The 24452-nt window shown below is 38.2% G+C and overlaps 1 protein-coding gene across 1 annotated transcript in view; it reads right to left on the reverse strand.

Annotated features, from left to right (window-relative positions):
- The window catches only part of SCPEP1 (serine carboxypeptidase 1), a 488555-nt gene that overhangs the window by 154793 nt on the left and 309310 nt on the right, over positions 1-24452 (reverse strand). Inside the window, exon 7 of the mRNA XM_044069708.1 lies at positions 1384-1421. Within this exon, the coding sequence (XP_043925643.1) occupies positions 1384-1421 (38 nt within the window). The remainder of the gene's footprint in view (positions 1-1383; positions 1422-24452) is intronic.

The raw sequence follows: 24452 nt of genomic DNA on the forward strand, positions 1-24452 counted from the left end.
ATGCCCCTTTCATCTTTAATTTTTAAAATATCATATACTGAACGACACACTGATCTAAGAACTTTTTTTTTTTTTTTTTTTTAAAACACAATTCAACTTCAAACCAGTCTGAAATTGCAGAAGCATCTGCTTCTTTAACTGGTTTCCTGGCCCAGAAAAAAAATCATTCATTCTATGGAAGACAGTCCTCCTTTGTTTCACAACGGAAGAAAACATTGTCCTTTAATTCTTCAGTCTCAAATGTCAAAATCACAAAAACTTTCTTTTCACAAATGAATCAGCAATCTAATGTCCTTTGCTGCAAACCATAATGGCAGTACTAAATTGCCCCAACTAAAATATCAATAACCATGACATTATTTTTCTTACTCTTACTATATACAGTACGTTTTGACTTTCCCACTGCTCCTGCATACGATTTCCTCAGCTCCTGTTCCAAGACATCATTCTGCCCACTTATCCGCCAATTATTTTGTTTTCCATTCTGCTCCAACAAACACCGCCTTCTCCTTCACATCTGACCGAAAAAATTCTGACCTTCTCCTAGATTACCTTTATTGATAGAAACTAAATCTTCATCAAGAAGCCCTCCGGATGCTATCTCCATTACATCAATTCCACCAGCTTTAAAGTCAAATGTTGACTACCTGTAAAATCCACTCCATTCTCTCCTTGATTTTGCCTGACTGACAGAATGCCATCTCCCGATTCAAACTCACCATCTGCACTGCACATTATTCTTTTTTCGCATTATGCACACTGCTTCTATTGGCCACTCCTCTCCAAGAACAGAAGAAAGAAGTGCAGCCACGAAAATGCATCTACCTCACAACAAAGAGTAGGGGAAGTTGTCTAATGCTCAGGCCAAATTTCTTCTTGTAGTACAAATGCCACCTATGGCCTCCTGAAAATATGTCACTAGTCTAGTGGGACTAACAGAGTCAAAGGATTAAAAACAAATACAGGCTCCATGCAATTATGTTTCTATGATACCTTACTAAAGGATAAGCACAGAAAATTAACGCTCCAATATTTAAAGTACAGTATACTTGGTTTTCCAATACACTTTTAATATCTTATGTGCTACTATGCATCATATGAACATATGCCTTCCAAAGAATGTAATTATTTTACCACCATGCATGAGCTAGTGACCAACAGTGGCCAACATAACTGAAGTAAACTTACATGAAAAGAGTTTGTTCTGGAGATTTAGTAGTCAGCAACAGCTGAATCCCAAAACAGAGCCCAGAACATCCAAACGCCATACACATTCCCATCACAGACTAGAACCTGCAAGTAGTGAAATTAATTCTCACAGAAGATGAATGTGTGTCTTGCAATAAGAATACATTTTAAATACTAGTGTTTCCGGATACTCACAGTGCTATAAAGATAAGGACCCCAGGAAATGACGGAATCTGTGAAACAAGCAAAAAAAATACTGATAAAGTATTTACTTTCAACCTACTGCCTCAAAGAAGTCAGAAACAGCCTGTTTTAATTACTACCTACCTTTTGACCCCCCCAGCTACTAAATATTACATCAGGGAATATAAATACAAATTGTGAAGACTACATAAGTAATGTGCTCAAAGTATCCATGTCATTTTTTTCTTTGCAGTGGACTTTTCCAGTTTATAAAACTAAATATGCATTTTAAACATAAATAAGTTGTAATCTCTGCCATGTTAATGTGAATATCAATTACAAAAATGCCCAACTGAAACAGCTGAAAACAAATTGATATGATTTATGTTTTTTTAACTTCATTCTCCTCATCTGCAAGCACTGTCACTTTCTCAGCAGTATAATATCCCAGTCAATCTTTTTAGAGGTGTGATGCACAATGAAAATTGGCAAGACTGCTTTAGGCATGCTACTAAAATGGATGACTACTTCAGTGAGAAAGAAGGTACAGGCATACAATTCAAGTACTTTGATATAAAAAAGGAAAAGTCAAGTTGAAAATGCAACAGCAAGGAAATGCTGTCACTTTATGATTAATAAATGAAAGAAAGGTGTAAAACACTGATCATTCTTACAGTGGCATTACTCTTCAGTAAGTCAGAATGGCACTAAAAGTTTGAAAAAAAAAATTGTCCAAGTGTTACGCATTTTAACAGCCTTGATGTGTTAATCAGAACTGTGAAGATGAGGTGGATAAATCCACACATTACCCCCAATTTATAGAAAATATTCCGGGTCTGTGGTCTCAAGATCTGCATGGGGTGATTCATCTTATAAGTGGAGAGCAAATGCATACTACTGTCTTGGGTTATAACCAACATCTACCAAAACTAAAGCAAACTTGCACTTAACTGTAGAGCAGTCATTCACTGGATTTCCAGGACTTTACCCACCTTGCTATCAGCCCACTGCTGGGCAGCCACAGTGGTTCAGCGATTAGCATTGCTGCCTCACAGCAAGAGGTTCTCCGGTTCGAACCTCAGCTGGGGTGCCTAGTGTGTGGAGTCTGCATGTCCTCCCTGTGGTCGGGTGGGTTTCCTCCAGGTGCTCCGGTTTCCTCCCACATCCCAAAGACATGCTGTAGGTGGATTGGACACTCTAAACTGGCCCTAGGCATGAGTATGTGCATGTGTGTACCTTCAGTGGAAGGTTGGGCACCGGGCTGGCAACTCGACACTGTAAAACTCTACTGCCAATCATGAGTGGACAGGTGATCTGCTGTGGCGACCCCTAACTGGGAAAAGCTGGAAGAAGAAGAAGCTATCAGCCCACTGCCTTTCAGTATCTTACTGAAGGATAATATTGAATGCATATCGATCTATATATAACACACAGTGCATGCACACACCCCACATGCACCCACCCATAGGCATACACAACCCTGCATGTACAGCCCCCAGCATGTATGCACATTCACCCCTGCATGCAGTGTTTCATATGAGGAGCTAATGGGTAATGCTGCCACCAGCCAGACACATTCAGCACATCAAGAAGTCAATTACTCTTCTCTTAAAATAAGCCAGCCTTAATAAACTTGCCAGGAAGAAACAGCATGAGCAGTCGCACTTTGAAGGGAAAAAGTCAACAGGAAACAATACGCTAGCTCAATACACAGTCTTAAACAAATCATCAGCCACAAGCTTTGAAAATTGAACATCCTGTACTAGAAATAAAAAAAGGCAATTCACATTTAATATTAAACTTATACTAAAACAGCTGAACAAGGAAATATAAAAGAAAATGTCAAAAAATGTGAAAGAGATGTAAAGCACAGAGAAAAAACATTACTAAGTTAAAGGTTTACTGGATTCTTTCTTCCTCTAATTTCTTAAAAGTTTATAGGGGAAAAAAAAATCACAAGACAATACATTTCAGAAATGATGAGCTCACATGCTAATAATTAACTTGTACATATCCCAGGATGCAAAGTCCATCTGCTCAGTTCAAAATCTAAGTACAAACTGCAGTTGTTGCTATTGAGTTCATGCTCTCTACTTCCTATTTCACTTCTGTTTTAAATATCAAGCTTCCTATTTTACAATCACTTAACTGAATACCACAGAGTTGGGGTGAAAATAAGAAATCTTGATAAAAAAACTGCCACCCATTTTAGTTTTCCCAATACTTTTTTTCCACGTAAATTTAACTCTGCTTAACACAGTTTTTATTTACGTTTTACTGAAAGACAAGTGCAAACTTCAAGCTCCCTCAGTAACTCCTCCTATTTAATCCATTGTATTCCTCTCTCCTCTCAAATCTTCATCTCAGTAAAGTTTTCCACCTTTAATTTTCATACAGGGCTATAGCTCTCACGTGGTACCAGCATGCTCAATTTTCTCAACTCAATGTTTAGTGCAAACAATATATTTTCATTTAATAAAAGGAAGCAAAGTGCAACATTTGGCAGAATAAGCAGCTAAATATATATATTTATGTATAAAGATAGATAAATAATTCAAACAGAAGTGTGTCATAAGCTAGTAAAACACAAATGCTACTAACACAATATAATAAAACCAATAACGATACATGAAGAATGCTGAATATGCCCCAAAAGTTGAGAAAATATAGCCTTTCTATAACTAGATTCATATGCAAGAATCCAGCTGTACCAAGCTTGATATATGAACTTATCAGTGAAACTCACACTTCCACACAGCACCACAGAAATGCACTGGAAGCTTACAGACAGGTTTGAAAACTAACACTTTGCACTGACACAGAAAAAACACAAAACCACTGCAGAATAAAGTGGTTAGACAGTTTTTAAAGCTCTTCATTGATAAGAGATGTACTTTTCCTCTGGATGACGTTATTTTGGCACACAAAGTATGTAACTACTTTTAAAGCTGTTAGACACTTTGTGCTCTGAAAACTTATTTTTAACTTGTACATCAGGAAAGCTAAAGAATTATGACTGTGACACTGATCATAACTAAGCTGTTAACGTGTTTATAAATGTACTCAAAAAATTTACTTCAAGAGCAGATGTACCATTCAGCATATACCTGATAAGGCACTTCAACAAACAGCTTAAGAGAACAGAGAGGTTCCACACTGCAAAAAAAAAAAAAAACATGGGAGTTGAGTCCTACATGGACCATCTCAAAGCCCTATCCCTGTACTCTTCTTCTGCAGACTGCTAGGTGGTGACCTATACTTAGCTGACAAGGCATCTTCTGATCCAACACGAATGGATTTGTTGCACATACATAAAAACAAATAGCATCAGAATACCCATTCTGCAGACCTAAATCATGTCTGCAAAATAAACCAGACATGTTGGAGGGACAAGTGCATTTCAAAGATTACTCATTCTCTGGAAAAGGGTTCCCATCCATGTGAAAAAGCTCATCCCTAAACATAAGCAAATACAACTGGTTTGTCTTCTATGCCTCTAATGGAAAGGGGCGGCTTGTGAACACTTGATGTCTTCAAGTCTTTATGGTAACTGTAAAAATTTCTATTGGTATTAACACATCAGTAATATTTTGGTAAATCTGGGGTAAGCTCGAGTAGGCTTAAAATGTCTCTTGGGCCAAAAGCCTAGTAACCACCTGTGAAAACAACCAGATCATCACCTCCCTTATGGCAGAGGATATAAAGCACATAATCATGACATGCCCTAAAAAAGTGAAAAGACTGCTGCAAACACAATGCTTGATATGCACATCGCATACTAAAAATCAGGAAATGTTAAAACAATAATTAAAGCTATCAATGAATAGCTGCAGAAGTTGAGAATGTTTTACAAGAAATTTTTGCCAAAATCCAAAATTCTAAAGAAATACAAATAGAAATGAACAATTCCTCAAAACAGAAACAGATGCACACTATGGTGTTTGAAAATTATGTAAAATACATCAGCAATAGACAAAAGAAACAGTCCAAAATTGTCAGAAAATATCAACATCAAAAAGTGTTCTGTGGTGAGAGGAAAAAAATTCTAGTAGAAAGACAAAGCAGCACTGGGACAAATTTAGCCATAGTCATATTCACTGCAGATCAAACAATAGCTTACAATATTCAGTATAAAATCAAATCCTGACTGGCTACGCATAACAATGAATGCAAATAAATGAAACACAAGCTCCTGAAATGGAAAAAACAGCCACATGAGATCTGCAAAAATCAGCTTTTAAGTGTCACAAAAGAGGTCCAAACAGGACAACTGCTAACTTAATGCCAACAAACCAAGGCAGCTCATGTTACTGGACATACAGTGCCCACCTCCCTTCCAAAAGGGGAAAAACAAAAACTGCATTTTATTGCAACCTTCTGTTTGGTATTTCTAGGGTACGTAACTCTACATATGCTACTGCACCCATACACGGAGTCCTGAAGAATTCCTTGTTCAATTAAAGAAGAAGAAAAAAAAAACTTGGCATACTGGGTTGTTTTCAAAACAGCCTAACATTAGATCTTCTCCAAAAAGAGAATAAGGCAATAATGCCTTAATACAGGTCTTCATGTCATTTTCAGAATGACAGAAATGATGCTGTAAAAGCACCTCACTAGGCTGCTGTATGAAGCAGCAAGGAGCCATTCCTATTGGCTCTGGCTACATCAGGTGACTGAGGCAGCCTAAGACTGGAAATGAAAATAAATTAATGGCTGGCTGCAGAGGTACAGAGATAGGAGTAAGCTTTATATACATCACTGTGTGTGCTACTGCCAACCAGTACATAGGAAGCCAAGTATTTTTAAGTGTGTGTGTGTGTGTGTGTGTGTGTGTTTTTATTTATATATATATATATATATATATATATATATATATATATATATATATATATATATATATATATATATATAAATCTATGGGTCTATATTATAATGTCGACAGGGCAGAAGAGCGAATGCCCTTACATCGACACATCTTAAGCAAAACCACAAAACCTTGAATGGCCAGAGGGAAAAAAAATCATTGGGCCAATAAAAAAAAACAAATACAAACCGACAGACAAAATAAAGTGGAGGCTTTGCCCCCCCAACCCCCTTACTTAAATATACCAACTGTGAGATCACACTATAGTGGAGGAAATGGCAAATTCCTGACAATGGCCCAGAGATTTTTTTCCCTGGGTAAAAAAAAAATCACTGTTCTGGCCATTTGAGATTTAGTGCTTTTGCTTAAGATGTGTTGACATAAGGGTGTTCACTTTTCTGCCCTATCGACATTATAATATACACCCACACATATGGGTCCCCTTCAAAACATCTAAAACCCATAACATCTAATTTCATAACATTGAGACCAGAACATCTAAAACCCATAACATTGAATTTCATAACATCTAACATTACAGATCACATGAAAATAAAATTCCCTACATATATAATAACACCAAACACACTTTTTACTACGTTTCTGCAGGGGGGCTTGATACAGTGGGGTTAGGAAATTAACTTTTTCCCACTGCAGTGCGATCTTGGAGTTGGTATATTTAATTTACGGGGGGTGTGGGAGGGCGTGTGTTTGGTAGTTTGGTGTCGTTATATGTGGAGGGGATGTTACTTTCTTGTGATTTGTAGTGTTAGATGTTATGAAGTTTGATGTTATGGGTTTTAGATGTTCTGGTCTCAATGTTATGAAATTAGATGCTATGGGTTTTAGATGTTTCAAAGTAGACCTATATATATATATATATATATATATATAAGTACACACACACACACACACATACACGTGCATTTTTATTTACATGCGTGTGTGTGTGTGTGTGTGTGTGTGTGTGTGTGTGTGTGTGAAACGGACAATGTGCAATGCCTTCAAAGAGGAATGAAACCAGTTTAACTTGGGTAAAAATGTTGTGACCTTAATGTATGACTAAACCTTAGTCAAAGAGTTATTTATTAAACTGTCCACATAATGTCTGTTAGATACCCATGTCCTGAAATGGTGGGATTAAGAGGTAAGATGTAAAAAAGACAGTCTTATGTCACTTATTCAATCTGTACAGAATAGTCCCAGGATGTATCCCTAGACATTAAGCCATGGATGGAACTCGTAACACAGAATCTATATGCTGCATTACTGACCTTCCCTTCAGTTTCACTTAAGGGTCACCAACATTCAGAAAACAAAGCATTTGGTCTAGATAAAACTTCCTGCCCAATCACAGGTTTACCACCCGTAGCTGCACATTCATTCATTATGATAGTAATCTTGCTTAAGGTCTACAAGACTATTTCCTGTTTCGCAGAATATAGCTGTGACACAGAGGCTTCATATTTTGGTCTGGTCCTAATAAATGATGTGGTTTTCTGCAAAATCAGTGAAAACTGCAATCAAACAATGACAGAAATAAGAGTTTCAGACTTACCAGCATTCAGAAATTGCATGCTAGTCCAATGCCTGTTATTCTAGCAGCTTTCTAAATACATAAAGGCAATATTTGTCACTGAATTTGGTCCTTTGTCACCCATTTTTAGTTTTGTCCCTCATTTTAAATCCAAAAGGTTGAGAGCTATGGGAGATGCAGTGGTTTGCACAATGTACTCTGACAGCAGTGAGCTGAGCCAAACATTCCTGTATGCCTCTTATTTAGTATTCATTTAATCACAGACAACTGAAGTGTCCAGTCATTGTCATACAAGTGGCTGCAATTTTATGTGTGTACACAAAGAAGGGGGCAAAAGGCTGCATTGTGTAGTTTTGACAGCATCAAGGTGAAACACAGGAGGGCAATTATTTATGGATTTATTTAGTTATTTGATCTCATACAGCTGAACGATACAGTCACACAATTTGCTTTAACTGGTGTTCATATCTGTGTGGAAGTATGCATGTATATAAGTAAATATGGGGGGTTGCAATGGGTTGAACACTGTATGGTTCTGACAGCAGCAATCCAAATACCTGTAGCCATCATTTAAGCATTCATTTAATCCCAGACATCCAAGGTGTACACAGTCACATACTTTGCTCCAGTTGTGTGTCTGTACAGTGGAGATTAAAATATATTACTGCGATCAATTTTTTATTATAACTGGACAGCTGGGGTGTACACAGTTGAGATATTTAGTTTTAATTGTTATATAACAGGGCTGAATGTGAATCAAACTGTATGACTGTTATAATTTTCCCAAGTTCAACAGTCATTCTGTCATTACAGGACTAATTTGCATTTATGTGCATAAAGTTGGAGTAATTCATTGGGGCTACTGTTTGAAACAAAGTTGAAATATACTACTATGACCACTTTTATTAAAATCAGACACCGGAGATGCACACAGACAAACTAGTTATAATTGCCGAACAGGATGCCTTTGGAGGATGTCAGTATCTAACCCTGCTGTTATTCACTTGTACGAAAATGTCATTCTCAATTTGCAAGTCTAAAGTGTACATGTGCGAACCAGACTGGAATCCTTTATTGCAGCTACCTTTTTTGTAAAAAAACAAAATACATTACTGTTCATTTTAGCACAGTCTGACATACAAGGTGTGCAAAGTCAACAAATCTGGCATTAATTGCTGGCTACAGGTACTATTAGTAAATAAAAGTGATTGACCCTGCTATCATTTGCTCAAGTAGTCATTATTCTGGTTCTAAAGAACTACTAAGCATTTGTGTGAAGCCATCTGTATACATCACTGTGGTTATTCTTAACAGAACCAGACATATGAAGTGTGTACAGAGTAGCTGTAATTGACAAGTACGTTGGATGTCTGATGAAATTGACTTGAAGGGGAGGGTCTCAGTGTATCTAAAAGTATCACGTTAGCATAATTTATTTCACTTTCCATCACAGTCAAACATCAGCATTGCACATAAGTGGATGTCTATGTTGTCCTGGCAGAAGTTTTGGACATATTTGTTTCAAGGAAAAATAAGTCAAGACTGAACTACTTTCCTTACTCCCAGTTATTTGCTCAGTCAGTCATTGGTGCAAAACGTTAAAATCAATCATACTGGCTAGCTAGGGTATGTTAAAAGGAGGGGGAAAAAAAGCTAAAAGCGTGAAAATCTAGAAAAAGTAATCAATACAGATGGTGTGGGGCAGAATGAGGAGAAAACAGGGACGGGGTTGCACAGAAATCAGTGTGCAACAGGGGGTCCCATGGAGTCCTTTGTCTAGGGTTCAGTTTCACCGAATGCTGGCTATGCTGAGTGCAGTCGGACTTAGCCAAAGTGGCTACAAAGAATGGACACATTGGCAGTCTGCGGACAAAACTGCACCATCTGTGTTTGATCACTGGTAATGATCACTGACCTGCCATAATATAGCCCCACCCCATTCCAATTAGCCCCACTCATTCAGTTGCTTCCAGCAACTCTGAAGTCACTAGCTGCCACAGCAGCAGCAAACCTAAAAGAGGAAGACGAGTCAAGTCAATCAAGGCCAAAGCAAACTGCAGCAGCAAGTAGGATATGAAAAAAAACAAAAAGAAGTCAGTCCTGGAACAATGTCAGAGAAATGCAGCACAAAGAGCTAACAGCTGACAGAGCCAAAGCTATGCAAAGACAGTAAGAAAATAAGCAGCACTTACTTGTATTCAAAACATAAGCCTGACATTAGCTTGAATCAGCACTTACTTGTATTCAAAACATAAGTCTGACATTAGCTTGAATCAAACACACAGATACAAAAAATGAAGTAACAAAATGTATTTTAAAAGAAATGCCAAGGTGCTACACCACCATCATCCTACCCTGTTTATGCATTTTCAAATTTCTCAGCTCAGAAGCAATTAACAGTTTGAACAGCCAATAAAGACTTTAATGTACGATATATTTTGAGTACAATTGAAATTAGTCAATATTTTGCTTTAAAACAAAACATTAGAACTATAAAAACAACTCACTATAATTAGTAAAGTCTACTTATCTAAAGATCTATTATTTGCCAAGATGCAAATACATTCATATTTAACAAAGCAATATATCTCACTTACTATATAACTACTCTAAACAGCACCTGCTGTTTCCATGGTGGTGCAATTTATTTGTGCTTTGTCAAGAATTTTGTGACTTGCTTCTCCAAGTATCTTTTCAGGGATTTTTGTCATTTTTTGCCTTCTCTAGGAAAGCGACAGAAAGCTTTGTACAAATGAAACATACCATAAATCAAAACTTTAAAAAAGTTCAGAATCACTTTGTGAACTGTAAGTGAATATGCCATTCCAAAAATGGATTTAATGGAATCAATACTCATTTTTCTCTTAGGATGCAAGGCTTCAAAGTGTGAAATGTCTAAAGTGGGGGAGTGGGGTTGATTCACTTTAACAATAATTTCACTTCTGAAATTCTAAGTTTGATCAGGAGCATAATATTGTTTACAGCTGCAATAATCAACACTAGCTAAGATGGAACTGGAAAGCAGGAAGCAGCAAACCTCATTCCCCCACATTCTTTGTTAATTTCACATAATTAAATTCAGGAAATGAAAAGAGCATCTATGACTCATTGTGCCAAGACAAACTTTCTCCTCATTTAAAATCATACCAGTATCAATAAAATGCGACACCACTGTCTGAAATTTTTATTACGTTATTCTACAGTCATCCCACTTATGGAATTGCTAACACAGGAGCTTTACAGTTCACCATGTTAGGTTCTCCTGTCCAGTTTGTGTTCAAGATGACTTCCGTATGGAGTTTGAATATCCTTCAGGCAAAACCTGCACTACCAGGTGCTCCAGTTTCCTTCTACATATCAAAGACACTGCAGTCTGTGAACTTGAAAATCACAAAATTGCCGAGAGTGAGAGAGAGTGAGAGAGAGTGAGAGAGTGAGAGAGTGTGAGAGAGTGTGAGAGAGTGTGTGAGAGTGTGAGAGAGTGTGTGAGAGTGTGTGAGAGAGTGTGAGAGAGTGTGAGAGAGTGTGAGAGAGTGTGAGAGAGTGTGAGAGAGTGTCCCAAGACAGAGGAGTCATAGCCAGGATTAAATTCTCTGCTTTTCACCTACTGACTTCCAGTATAGGCTCCAGCTGCCCTGTGACCCTGGAAGGGATACATTTGGTATAGGAGACTGAATGAATGAATAATGTTATTTTGAGCTAGTGTTAATATCCAAAGTGTATTACTACCCAAGTCTTCATAGGGAGTAGTAGGAATGACATCTAAACCAGACACACAAACATGGGTAGAATGAAAGCATATTATCTAAACAAAAATGTTCTCAAATGAGCATTTTAATTCTGTGTCTGTATAAAATATCAGCTAACTTTATATGTACAGTCTGCTTTTGGAACATCCAGATATTACCCTCTACCCCACCTCTAATTATACCAGTAAATTATTCATGTACATCAGGTCATACACTTGTGCATGATCAAGTAAGCAATGAGGTTATTCTGTCTACCACAGGACTTGGGGAGTTTTCCATTTAGCTCCTAAGACTTCAGTGACAAGTTTATTTACAGAATCTTCCATTAACACTAAACAATGTCTACTTAATCTTGCTCTGCTTTGTGCTTGTGGGGTACCCAGGAAATGGCAAACAGAGTAAGCATAAACTGTTATTCAGAAAGACTAAAGGAGTCTTGTAAGCTTAAGTCAACCCTTTATGTGAATATAAATACTAGTAACAAAAATGAGCAAAATACTAATTTCCCCTCAATAAAATTGACCAAGGAGGTTGAAGAGAACTGTGGGTTAAAAAGGTCACCAATAAATGGCAAAAGTTGTATAAACCTGTTACAGAAGTAATGATGCACAAAGATCACAAGACCCAAACATGTTGGATCAAGAGTACAATCTTGTCATGCAACAAAATTTCTGAACATCTGTACAACTATGCTATCCTTATGAGTTTTACTGTTGCAGAAATTTACTATATAAAATGGAAGAGTACAGTGCCTTTGTCAAATAATGAGTGGATGGTCTACAGCATGCCCTTATAGGGTAAAAGTGGCAAATTCTGCACTACCTCTGTACTGGAAATCCTGCCTGCAATGTTTTGAAAATGCTTGAGCAGATGTGCATGCAGCAGCCTCACAAATGTTTTAGGCAGGTACATTTTTTCAGAGAGTTGTAATGGAAGCTGCTTAGCTGGTGGAATAAGCACTAACCTCCCCTTGTCAGTGTTTTGCTCTATGTGTCATAATGAACAGGTAATGACATTAAACCTCTAGGAAATGTCTATCTCAAACGATATTTTTTTTCCTTTCCTGAATGACACAATGTTGATCAAATTATCTTAGTAATTTAATCCTTTCTACAAGGTGCCCAAGATGTCTGCGCACATCCACAGTATCTACCTATTTTGCCCAGTTTCTCTCATTTGGGAAAGGCAGATAAGCAACTGAATATTTTGTTTCAAAGAAAATTCAAAACTAGTTTTACCAACAAATTTCTACCTTCCCTCATTCCTAAATCATCATGCCCTTATGGAGAATATAAGGAGAAGATAAGACATGATAAAATGTGTAGTATTAGAATAGACCAGGATCTATCATGCACTATTGCAAATAAACTAAAAACCTCAGCACAGGCGGAAAAACTTAAAAGAACTCAGATAAATATAAAGAAAAAGTACAAAATAAGCAATTTATTGATGACCCAAAAAAGTTTTAGAGAATCGGGAGACAATGTAAAATGAATTAAAAGACCACCAAAAAAGAATAGATGCATACATTTTGGAGAAGTATTTAAGATCCTGTGGAACATAAAGATGCTAAGTGGACAGAAGTAGTACAAGAAAGAATAATAAGTTTAAAGGTGCAGGATATGAAATGGGATAGTAACAGTCAGAGAGATTGAAATAAAGTTAAGAAAAGCTTCTAAATGGAAAACCCCTGGCCCAGATGCAGTACCTAACTTTTGGTTAAAAGTATTAACATCTTTGCATGAAGATTGAGCCATGAGTAAGAACTATTTATATGCACACCCCAAACAGACAACAACCTGGCTAACAGAAAAAATGATGATCTTACTTAAGAGTGAACCTGCAAGCTACCCTAAAAATTATAGGCCAATAACTTGCCTTCTGATGATGTGTAAACTATACATGGGAACTGATGCCGACAGAGTTTATAGGCATTTAGAAGAAAACTCAATTATGGAAGTAGAACAAAAGGCCAATAAAAGAAAATCATATGGAACAAAGGATCATTTGTTGTTAAATAAGGTAATAGTGGAGAACTGTAAAAAGGGGAAGAATCTAACTATGGCATGGACTTGATATCATCCCACATTCACAGATAAAAGAGTGCTTAAAAATGTACAACCCTACACTGATCGACTACATTACAGTGACCATGAAACAGTGGCAGACCACTCTGCAACTAAGCCATGATAAAGGACAAATTATTATCCCAGGGATAGAAAAATCAAAGGGGGATATTCCAGAGTGACTGTCACCGCTACTATTCTGCCTTGCCCTTAACCCATTAAGCTTAGGCCATGGCTATAATCTGGCTCCTAGAAAACAAGTGTAAAGACTTCTCATCTTCTCTTTGTCAGTGATTTAAAACTGTACAGCTCATCAGATGAGGAAATGAAAGTACAAATGCAAGTTGTCTAAACTTTTTCAGATGACAAAGTCATTTGGTCTTGATAAATGTGCAAAAGCAACCTTTAAAGCAGGAAAACTGCATCACCAGGAAAACATCAGTTTGGGACAAGAATGGGATATAAAAGAACTTGAGCAAGACGGAGGGTATAAATATTTGGGGATTGATGAAGGATCAACAATAAAATATGAACAAAACTTAGTAAGGAATATTTTAGAAGACTTAAATTAATCCTGAAAACAGCGTTAACATCTAGGAACAAAATCCAAGCTATAAACCGATTTGCTCTTCCTGTCCTAACTTACAGTTTTGGAGTGACTGACTGTCCCCAAAACATGTTGGATAGATTAGACAGGAAAACAAGAAAGATGCTTCATGCTCGCCAAATGATTTATAAAAAAAAAAATCAGTGCATACCAATATTATATATTCCCCGTTCTGAAGACGGGATGGGCCTCCTTGAAACTGATTACACATATAGATCTGCAATCATGGGATTCCACACATCTGCTGAACTCACAAGACCCTTACGTAGTGAAAGTTTTGAAACATGAGAAGAATAATTCTAAGATGACTTGTCTGCTTAATCTAGCAGAAGCATATCGGCATCAAGCAGGAATGGAAATCAAACCAGAAGTAGATAAAAATCAGGCAGCAACTGAATGTGCCAAAAAACAAAATAAAGAATATAAAGTGAAAGACCAGATGAGAAGGCAAGAAATGTGGAAAATGCATAAATATAGTTGAAAGTATAGAAATGTCTGGAAGAACCTCATGTTGATCAGGAATGAACTCAGGGATGGTCAAGGAGAGGCAAATTCAAACCAAGAGATGAAAGATTAATATTGGCAGCCTAAGACAGTGGGCTACATATGAGCTGACTTACAAAGTCCATTGAGCATGTGGGAGAAACAGACAAATGTAGGTTTTGTAAAACCAAATTGGAAACAGTTGCATACCGCATTGATGGTTGTGACATGCTAATGGCAAAAGAACTATACACTGAAAGGCATAATAATGTGGAAAGACTGTTGCACTGGGGATTGTGCAAACATTATAGTATTTAAGTGGCTGAAAAACACTGGAAACATGAGCCACAAAGCATCATAGAAAATGAAGTTTACATCACATGGGATCACCAATAGTTCAAACGATAGATGCTAGAAAAGCACATATAGTGGTCCATGAGAAGACAAAAGTAGCATTGAAACTGCCACACCCATTGACTACGGTGTGTTGCGTACAGAGAGACACAAAGTCATAAAATATCAGGATCTGCAGGCAGAAACGACAGCAAAGTGGAAGAAGGATACCCAGACAGTTCCAATAGTAGTAGGAACAACGGGTCTTATAAAAAAGAATCTACAATTGTATTTAGATACATTACTAATACATGTAACCCCATACGAATTGTAGGAGGAGTCATTACTGGGCACATTGTGGGTACTGTGAAGAGCACTTTTGGCTGACATCAAAGATTGAAACAATACTAATTTCATGAACTTTAATTGTACTTTGACTTAGGAATGGGGTCCATTTACATCATGGTATTAGAAACCCAAAATTCTTGGAGAAATTAAAAAAGAGAGAGAACATTTACTTCTGATTGAGCTAAATGCAGCTAAGGAGTGCTCTCCAAGAAAGATATCTGAGATTTTGTAAATTAACAGGTTCAAAACAGCAGTTTTAAGTAAGGACCACAGAATGCATTTCATATCTCAAATGAACGACCCCTTTCATTAACAGTTTCAAAGTTATTTAAGAAGCTGAAGTTAAATTCACAGGTAGATATAACAAACTAAGGAAAAGGCCATAAAATCATGTAAATTGTAGTACAGTACTAAAGAATCAGTATTACAAAACAGTAATCTTGACCTGCTTTATAATTTACACTAATGGAAAATCATTTTCAAACAAATGTACAATGTTATAACGTAGGCCTTTTAATTTCCCTTAAAGACACCCCAGAAACCAATGGCTATCTGGTATCAGAGATCTCCAATCTTTCAGTCTAAGAGACTTGAAGTGTACATGCTAAAAATACAACAGAAAAGTTAATTGAAGAGAGTGTAACCAGTGCAGTTTACCAAAAGCAATCAACAGAAAGCAGACCAGCCAGAAGAAGCAAAGCAGCAGGAAAGAAAGTTAGTGCTCTAAGCAGGCTCATTATCCTGAAAGATCCCCCTGGTAGAAGACAAAAATAGTTGCAAATATCAGCGTCCAGATCCCCATGAGGTAATATAAGAGCAGACTGAGAAATTAGACTACCTGTATGTCAGGCAACAAAAAACTTCTTAGGACAGAGTTCTACACAAAGTGGGGACAGGAAGACTGATAATAGGGGGACTCCTTCAAGGGGAAAGCTACTTAAGCAGCCAGCCCTTTCCATCCAAGGAAGATCTACAGAGCTCAATGGCATCATGGTCAGATCAACCGGACTACAGATAAGCCTGAATTAACCTTTGAGTCCTTTTTTGGCCATGTTACTTAGTACAATGTGTCTGCATACATTTATATGGATTACCATTGTTTTTAAATGCTTTAGGCAGCTGTACACAGTCATGCACCACTGAAGAAAACTAAGTAAAAACAGAGATGAAATCAAAAACTAACTGAAGATGCATGTATAGGCCCAATGAGATCCCAGTCCATCAATTATTCAGCAATTACTATAGACAGTTAATATATTCATGTTTAACATTAACAGCCGCAGCAACAGATCATGTTAGCGCAAACCAAAATGACAGAATTAGCTCATACTAGTGCAAATCAAGAGAGTCTCAGTCAGAAGTGAACAATGGAATCTGAACTGCTAAAGACAACAAGAACTTAGTGCAGATGAGAGAGGAAAGCTCCAGTGGTTACATAAGCACAAACAATGCATAAGTAGGAGGTACAGTCATCAGTTCACAGCTAACATTTCCACTCTAAGGTCTAGCTAACATTTGAACATGATATCCCTAAAGATGTCTTGATAGTGAAGGATTTTGACAATGCAGCACCTTGTGTGCATGCAGTTACACGCAGTCAGGCTTGGAGACAGGCATGTGGGTCTGGTAGCCTGGGGGAGACCCAGACAGACCCCACACCTGAAGCCAGGGCCAGTGAAGTAGCTATTTCAGGGAGGGAGCTACTCTGTAAAAGTGAGCCTGAAGGTGAGACACAGCTGCTGGTAGGTACTGATGCCCCCTTGGACAGAGTGACTGCAAAGGGCAAAGGTGAGTGGTAGTACCCAGGCTGACAGTGAGGCACAGCTGTCAAAGGATACCAGAATTCCTATGGAAGAGGAGCTGGGAAGAGCCACAAAGATAGAGTTGAGATTGGCTCAGCTCTCGGACCCTACACTAAGACGCTTGAGCCAGGAAGGCACCTGATCCTCAAGAAAAAGGAGAATCTGTATACTGGAACAAAGGGTTCCTGTATACACTGGGCCCTTGAGGGAGGGCTAGAGGGCAAGGTAATACAGCACTTGGTAGTGCCTAGAGCCTACCACTGGCATTTCTAACTATAGCCCAAGACTTTCCTTTTGCAAGACATATGGGCATAAAGCATATCAGGAGATGTATTATGCAGAATTTTTATTGGCCTGGGATTGCAAGGGAAGTAACAGAGTACTGCAAGACCTGTGTGCAGTGCCAAAAAGTAGGCAAGGCAAAAGACAAGGTCAATGCTTCTCTGATGCCTTTGCCTGTGACTGAGGAGCCATTTCAGAGGCTATGGATATTCTGGGGCCTCTGAGTACTCCAAGTTCCACAGGTAAAAGGTATATCCTAGTGGTAGTAGATTATGCTACAAGATGCCCTGAAGCAGTGGGTCTGTCCTCCATTGAGGCAGAAAAGGTGGCAAAAGCTTTGTTGGAGATTTTCAGCAGGGTAGGTTTTCCAAGAGAAATACTGAATGACAGAGGTGCCAATTTCATGTTAGACCTGCTGGCTTGTCTGTGGGAGCACTGTGGGGTGAAGCACCAACAAACCACCCCCACACTAATGGTCTTGTGGAGAGGTTAATCTCTACACTAAAGACCATGTTATGGGCATTTGCAGACCAGTTTAAGAGAGAGTGGGACAAATATTTGCCCCAAGTACTGTTTGTATACACAGAGGTACCCCAGGAATCCACAGTTTTTTTACACTTTGAGTTGCTGTATGGCCATAAGGTGAGGGAGTCTTTAGATTTGATTCATGATGATTGGGAGGGTTAGTGCGAATCCCACAAGGAGTCTGTTGTGGCATACGTCCTAAACTGCAGGACAAGGCCTAGGGAGCTCACCTCATATGCTTGGCCCACGAGAACCTGGCAGGAGCCCAGAAGCAGAAAAAGGGTCTAGTATGACAAGAATGCTTGAGCCCAAGAGTATGCTGTGGGAGAGCAGGTTATGGTTCTCATTCCTGTCAGACACAAGCTGCAGAAGGCTTGTGAGGGACCCTTCAAAGTGGTAAGAAAGGTCAGTGATGTTAACTACATGGTAGAACTGCTAGGCAGGAGGCAGGGCCACAAACTGTACCATGTTAACATGATGAAACCTTACCATGACAGGGAGGCCCTTGTGCTAAGTATTTCCTATTGATGGTAAGAGGAGTCTGAGGGGGATCTGGGACTACATCAAGCCAGCCAGCAAAATCAAAATACAAATTTATTAAGGTGGAGCTTAGGGTTGCAGGCATATGACATGACAGTGCAGTACTGTAGTGAGGTCATCAATGCTAATACAGATGCGTTTCTCAAGACAGGGTATGGGTTAATGTATTCTCAGACAGGCTCATTCCTCTCCTCCAGGATCACTTGAGAAATTAGCTTCAGTCTTCAAAGGGGAGAGATGTGACGATGCAAGGTACTGTCAAGCTATGCCAGGAGAAGTAGGGCAGTGGATGTGTAACATGTGCCAGCACAGCTAGATGGAATTTTGTAAAGGATTGCATGTCATTTGTACATCAAACTCACTTGTACAAATGCTTGTGATGAAAATGTGTTTTGTAACGTTGCTCGTGTTAAAAAGGTATCAAATGTGTGTCCTGCTGGACAGAGGAAGACATATACATGTATTATTGTAACTGTTGAAATGTATATATTGTAACAAAGGTTACTAGAAGAGAAGGGGTTAATCTCAGTTCAGCTAACTTTAAAAATAGGTTGAAATTAAATTACCTGGCTTAGGCCATAAAGATAACAGTTCTCAATGCAGCCAGAGACAAAAAGTCTGTACTAGGCAGCTTTCTGTATTGTCTGGATTGAACTGATTACTATTTTGGAAGGGTGGAGAGTTGAAACTGTTTTATGCCCTCCAGAAGCTGCAACAGATTTTAGCAAGCTCTATGTGTGTGTACTATTGACACATATGTAGCTTCCAGCCAAGAGGGTAGCATGGGAACCAGAAGTCAGATGACCAGACGTATGTGATGTTATTCTGTAATCCATCACTAATAATGATGTTTTAATACTAGGTGAGACTGAAGTCTCAGAGCACTCTGTTTTTGGAACCTGACAAGGAAGGACCCCTCACCTACTTCACCTTGTCTTGCTCTATTAAGTGAGCCAGAGAATAGTAATTCTTTAGATCAGTCAGGAAAATATAGTGAGATTAATTAAGTACTGTTTTTCTGCATCTATGTGAATCAATTCATCTGTGTTATTTTAATATTTCCTGTGATCTGAAACTCCGGTATTTATTGAAAATAGATATTCCATGTTTTCATGTTCTTTTATTATTTATTATTAAATATATTTAAACTTCTCATCATGGCTGGTCCTTTAGAGAATATGTTAACCTTAGAGAGTATTCATACCTATTTGAGGATACTGTGGCCACTCCTGGAAGCCTTACTGCATTGGCCAAACACTATCATTTGTATTAAGATTAATTTCACTCGGTATAATTGGCTAACCTTGTAAGACCCTGGGCAGAATGGACACAGCTAGTAATTCTGTACCAACATTTCCCAGGTGTGTGTGTGTGTGTGTGTGCGTGCGTGTGTCTGTACGTGTGAGAGTGAAAGTCAAATCTCGAAGAGTGTGCTGGTCAGCTGCTGGGAGCAAGGACACGATGAAGCACTGGTTTCACACATAGCGGTGGAGGATTTGGCTTGGACACTTGGCTGAGGACTCAACGCTACACATGTGCCAGTGGGGAGCCTTATTGGGGATCGAGAGAGAGAGACAGAAGCAAGCCCCTGGACTGCATGTGTTCCCTGTGTGCTCTTACGAGAAACTGTGCTTTGTGTAGAGAGCTGCATCTGGAAACACAGCATGTATCCATTTTTGTTCCAAGTGAATGCCCCTCTCCAGTGTCAGTGGTGAGGATTCTGGCTCCTTGATTACTGGCCCAGAGAGAGGATGTCACATCTTGATCCAGAGTTCAGAATGTGATACAGAAAATTAGTATGAAGACATAAGGTTTGGTGAAGAACAGCTGAAAGCCCAAACTCAAATGTAAGTAATGAAAATAGTCAGTAGAGGCAGCAATGAACAGTGGGTAATGAAGACATCACAAATTATATCAGAACTATGTTTTTAGACAGAGTTAATTAACTTAATGCAGCAGTTCAGGTAGAAACATGTTGTGAAAGTTTTAGCCTTGCTATTACCTGTTTGGGGCACTAGGAAAGATACTGTAGACTGTAATGCAGAAAAGCAAAAATGTACAAGTATGACAGACATATCACACATGACTACTGAACAGCATCTTGTCTAGAATAGATGGCGATGGTTCAAATTACAAATTGCTCATAAGTTTAAAATCACTGGCCAGATACTAAAGCTGATTGTTGACTGCTAATAAATAAATACTCAATGTTCAGCACAACTAATATCTCACACCTCCAACAGTAACAGTGGACAAAGTTGGTAAGCCTATTTTTCTGATTACAACCCAAAAGTATCAGTAGATATTAGATACATTTTAACATTTAATAAAAACACAGAAACTAAAGGTAGAAAAAGCTCTTCTTTCTCAGAAAAAAGGCCCAAATAAAATTTCACATATATTTAACACATAAGCAAGAAAATGGATCGAGACCAACGTACTCCTGCCAAGGCTTGAATACGCACTTCTGCTTAATGCACTAAACCCAAAAAGAAATATCAATCTTCTACTGACAACAGAGAACAGAATTCTTGTCACACCACATAGACCATTCCTCCTTACTCGTCCATAACACTAACCAGTCAAAACTACATCAATGTTTCTGCTGAGTACCCTGATATACAGAGTCCTTGCACCCCAATCAAAAATTCCCTATTTATAAGACCCTTATACAACACTGCCAGCACTGAAAGCAATGACTTCTCATTGGAATGCCTTGCCTCACAAGTTAATTAAGGTTGAAAGCATACTTACAAAATCTTTGACAGCATATTTTACTGACACTATACAGTTTAAGTGTTTTAATAAATCTGGCTGTTACTTTCCAGACATATTTCTACCTACCAGAGGAATAAACAATAAAATTCATACATGGACTAAGGCTGTTGGTAGAATTCATTCCCTGTAAATAAATATATGCCAGCCAGTTTCTACAGGTAATCCATGCTTTACTATACTTAAGGCTGTGACATGCATTGTAAAGTTAAACTTTCTCAACTCAAACTAAATGTCAAAACATATTTGCACCATGACGTTCTTTATCTTAATTTCCACAATGTACTTACTTACTGAACTCTTTGGGTTCAACAATAAGGTTTGGTTTACTCCATCCTCTTCTATCTCTAGTGTATACCTGAGTTTTTCTGCAAATACTTTTCAGATAACTGTGGCTTTTATGACTGTTGCCTCTGGGCAAGGATTATGGCTGAAAACAGTCTTTATTAACTGGGTCTCTGACGCACCACACCATCAAACCACTCTGGTTTAACATAATCCTCGGGAAACAGAATTCATTGCAAAACTTGACTTGGATACCAAACAGCACAATACAGTTGATAATAGGAAATGTCAGTTTCTGTCCAAGACAGAGTAATGAAACCACCTTATTTTTCAAAGGGAGAATTACTGGTATTTCTGAGAGGTGTTGTCTATCAGACAGTCTGTGATACAAATCAAAGGCTGGGTTAAATTGGAAACATAACTCTCTAATTCATACCCACATCAGAAAAATTATAAAAACAGAATTAAAAAAATAATCACAAGACTGTAATGTAACTTGCACACACAGTTGTGTTCTAGGTTTACTAAACTGGGAAATTCCTGATGATGAAATCAATGGGATAGGTACAGTTAAAATTACTCAGCCATTTTAACAAAATACATTGGGAATGTGTCACAGCTAGAAAAGAAGCCTAAACAAAACTATGCAGAAAAGCAATGGAATGGCAAGTCCCATACTTGTATATGGAATTCATGATTAAATACATCTGTGAGGACAACCCAAAGTGGCTTACACTCTAACTTACCACCCTCCAAGGAGCTGGACACAAAAGACAAAGAAATAGCATATGCTGAAGAAAAATATGAGAATGATTTTTAAAAGTAAAGTGGGGCCCTCGTGTCACGGACAACAGAGCATTAACTCATAGGGTACAACATTCCTTATGTACTTCTGTCAGTCTTTTGGCAACACGGTCCACAACATGTGATAGTATTACTTTTGCTTCAGTACCCGTTAATGCTAACAGCTGTAACCCCAAACAGCAAAGACAACTGGTAAAGATAAATATTTAAAGGGAGGCTAAGGCAATCAAAACAAACTTCATTTACATGCATTTAACTAAGCATATTATGGAAAACAATATCAAGGGCATGAAAATTAAAATCTAAAACAATATCCCAGCCAACAAAATAGCTACAGACCACTACTTAATTCAAGTAAAAATGAGATAAAAAGCATTACAAAACGACCCATGAAACAGATGATTTTTTAACACACGTCTTAAATGAATACAATAAATCACTGATATGAAGCTACCCTGACAAGACATCCTGTAGGTCATGGTATGAAAGCAGGATCTACATCCATATGACTCAAACAGAGGGAATGCTAGCAGCCACAAAGCAGCAAACGAGTGCATGTGAAAACTGGTAAGGTAACTACAGCTTTTTCAAACAGGCAAGACCTTGGTCATGTAGGGCTTTGAACAGTATCATAAGGATGTCAATGTTGATATAACTCTTAAAAAAGGAGACAGTGCAGATACTAGAATGGTTTGAAGGGACAGGTATATCTTGCATAGGATTACCAACTACTGTGGCACAGATTCCCCATCTATACAAAACAATGCTTATTCCTAGCCATACTCAAGCACAACTTGGATCTATGTATGGGAAAGAAAATGTACCCAAAGACTGCCTCCTGAACTACTAATGGACAGAAGCAGCTCCTAAATGTTTTATACCATGCATGGGTCTCCTCATATTATCTATGGGATTACCCCAGTTAATTATATATTACCCCTAATGAGAGTATCAATGAAGGAATGGGTAAGGCCAATCTAATACCAAATGGGAAAGATTAACTGAAAGACCAAAAGAGAAGCTGGCTAGGCTTAAAATGGCCCACAACAGCAGCTGGCCTAGTACTTGCTTATGAAGAGAATTGAAGTGATGTCTGATGGGTTGCTGGTCAATTCTTCACTACTTCAGCTTGCCAGGTTTAGGTGGTAGAAAGTTCCACAGTAATCCAGCCAAAAAAATAAGGCCTGTACAACCACTGGTATTTCCTCAAATGGCATATGATTAATGCAGGTGATGGTCCTGAAATGATAATGACAAGCATGGATGACTGCCAACACATGGTGCTGAAATATCTACTGGTTATCATGGATCACTCCAAGATTGCATTTCATGGACACAAACACTAAAAATAATGCAAAAATGTTCAGGGAAAACGGAGCATAAAAGGCCATGGCAGCACCTTTGGAGTGACTGCCATGGTAACAGTGTTAGAGAGGTTGAAATTTTCACCCCTTACCAACATCCAACCCAGTATGTGTTCCAAACAGAGCTCAGTCTAGGTCAAAGAAATCTGCATATTCTGTGCGTGTGTGGGGGGGTAGTACTAAAGCTGTGCATCATCAGTATAACTAGGGTATACTATTTGTTTCAAATGGACAGGTTCATCAAGTAGAAACATACAGAAGCTGATTAAAACTGTTAAAACTGGACCTAGAATAGAGCCTTATAGAGCCCCACGTGTAAGAGGGACATTAGAGGATGAATTAACCCTGAGGACTAGTATTTAAGTATGGCTTGTGAGGTGGGAGGAAGCAACACAAACATTAACTAGACCTACAGCTGTACTGAGGGAAGCAGCCCCTTTTACTGTTTCTGTATTGCAAGACTCCTTGGGCATATTCTCAGGATGGACTTATTCTTCAGGAAGGATATTAGAGACTACTGAAAGACTCTCATTTTGGAGTGATGCTGTTCAACCAAATGCAGTTAAAGTCTTATTATATTTATATGCAAGGTGGAAACAACTGTATATACTTTTGCCAACAAAACACAAATATTAAGCAGTATCATATTCTAGGTGGTCATAAAATCTCAGACTATTGTGCAGCTGTTACAAAGCTGGTATACCACCTTTCTTAAAG

Source organism: Protopterus annectens, chromosome 4.part0, assembly GCF_019279795.1.
Source record: "Protopterus annectens isolate FY-2018-M chromosome 4.part0, PAN1.0, whole genome shotgun sequence".
NCBI lineage: Eukaryota > Metazoa > Chordata > Ceratodontiformes > Protopteridae > Protopterus > Protopterus annectens.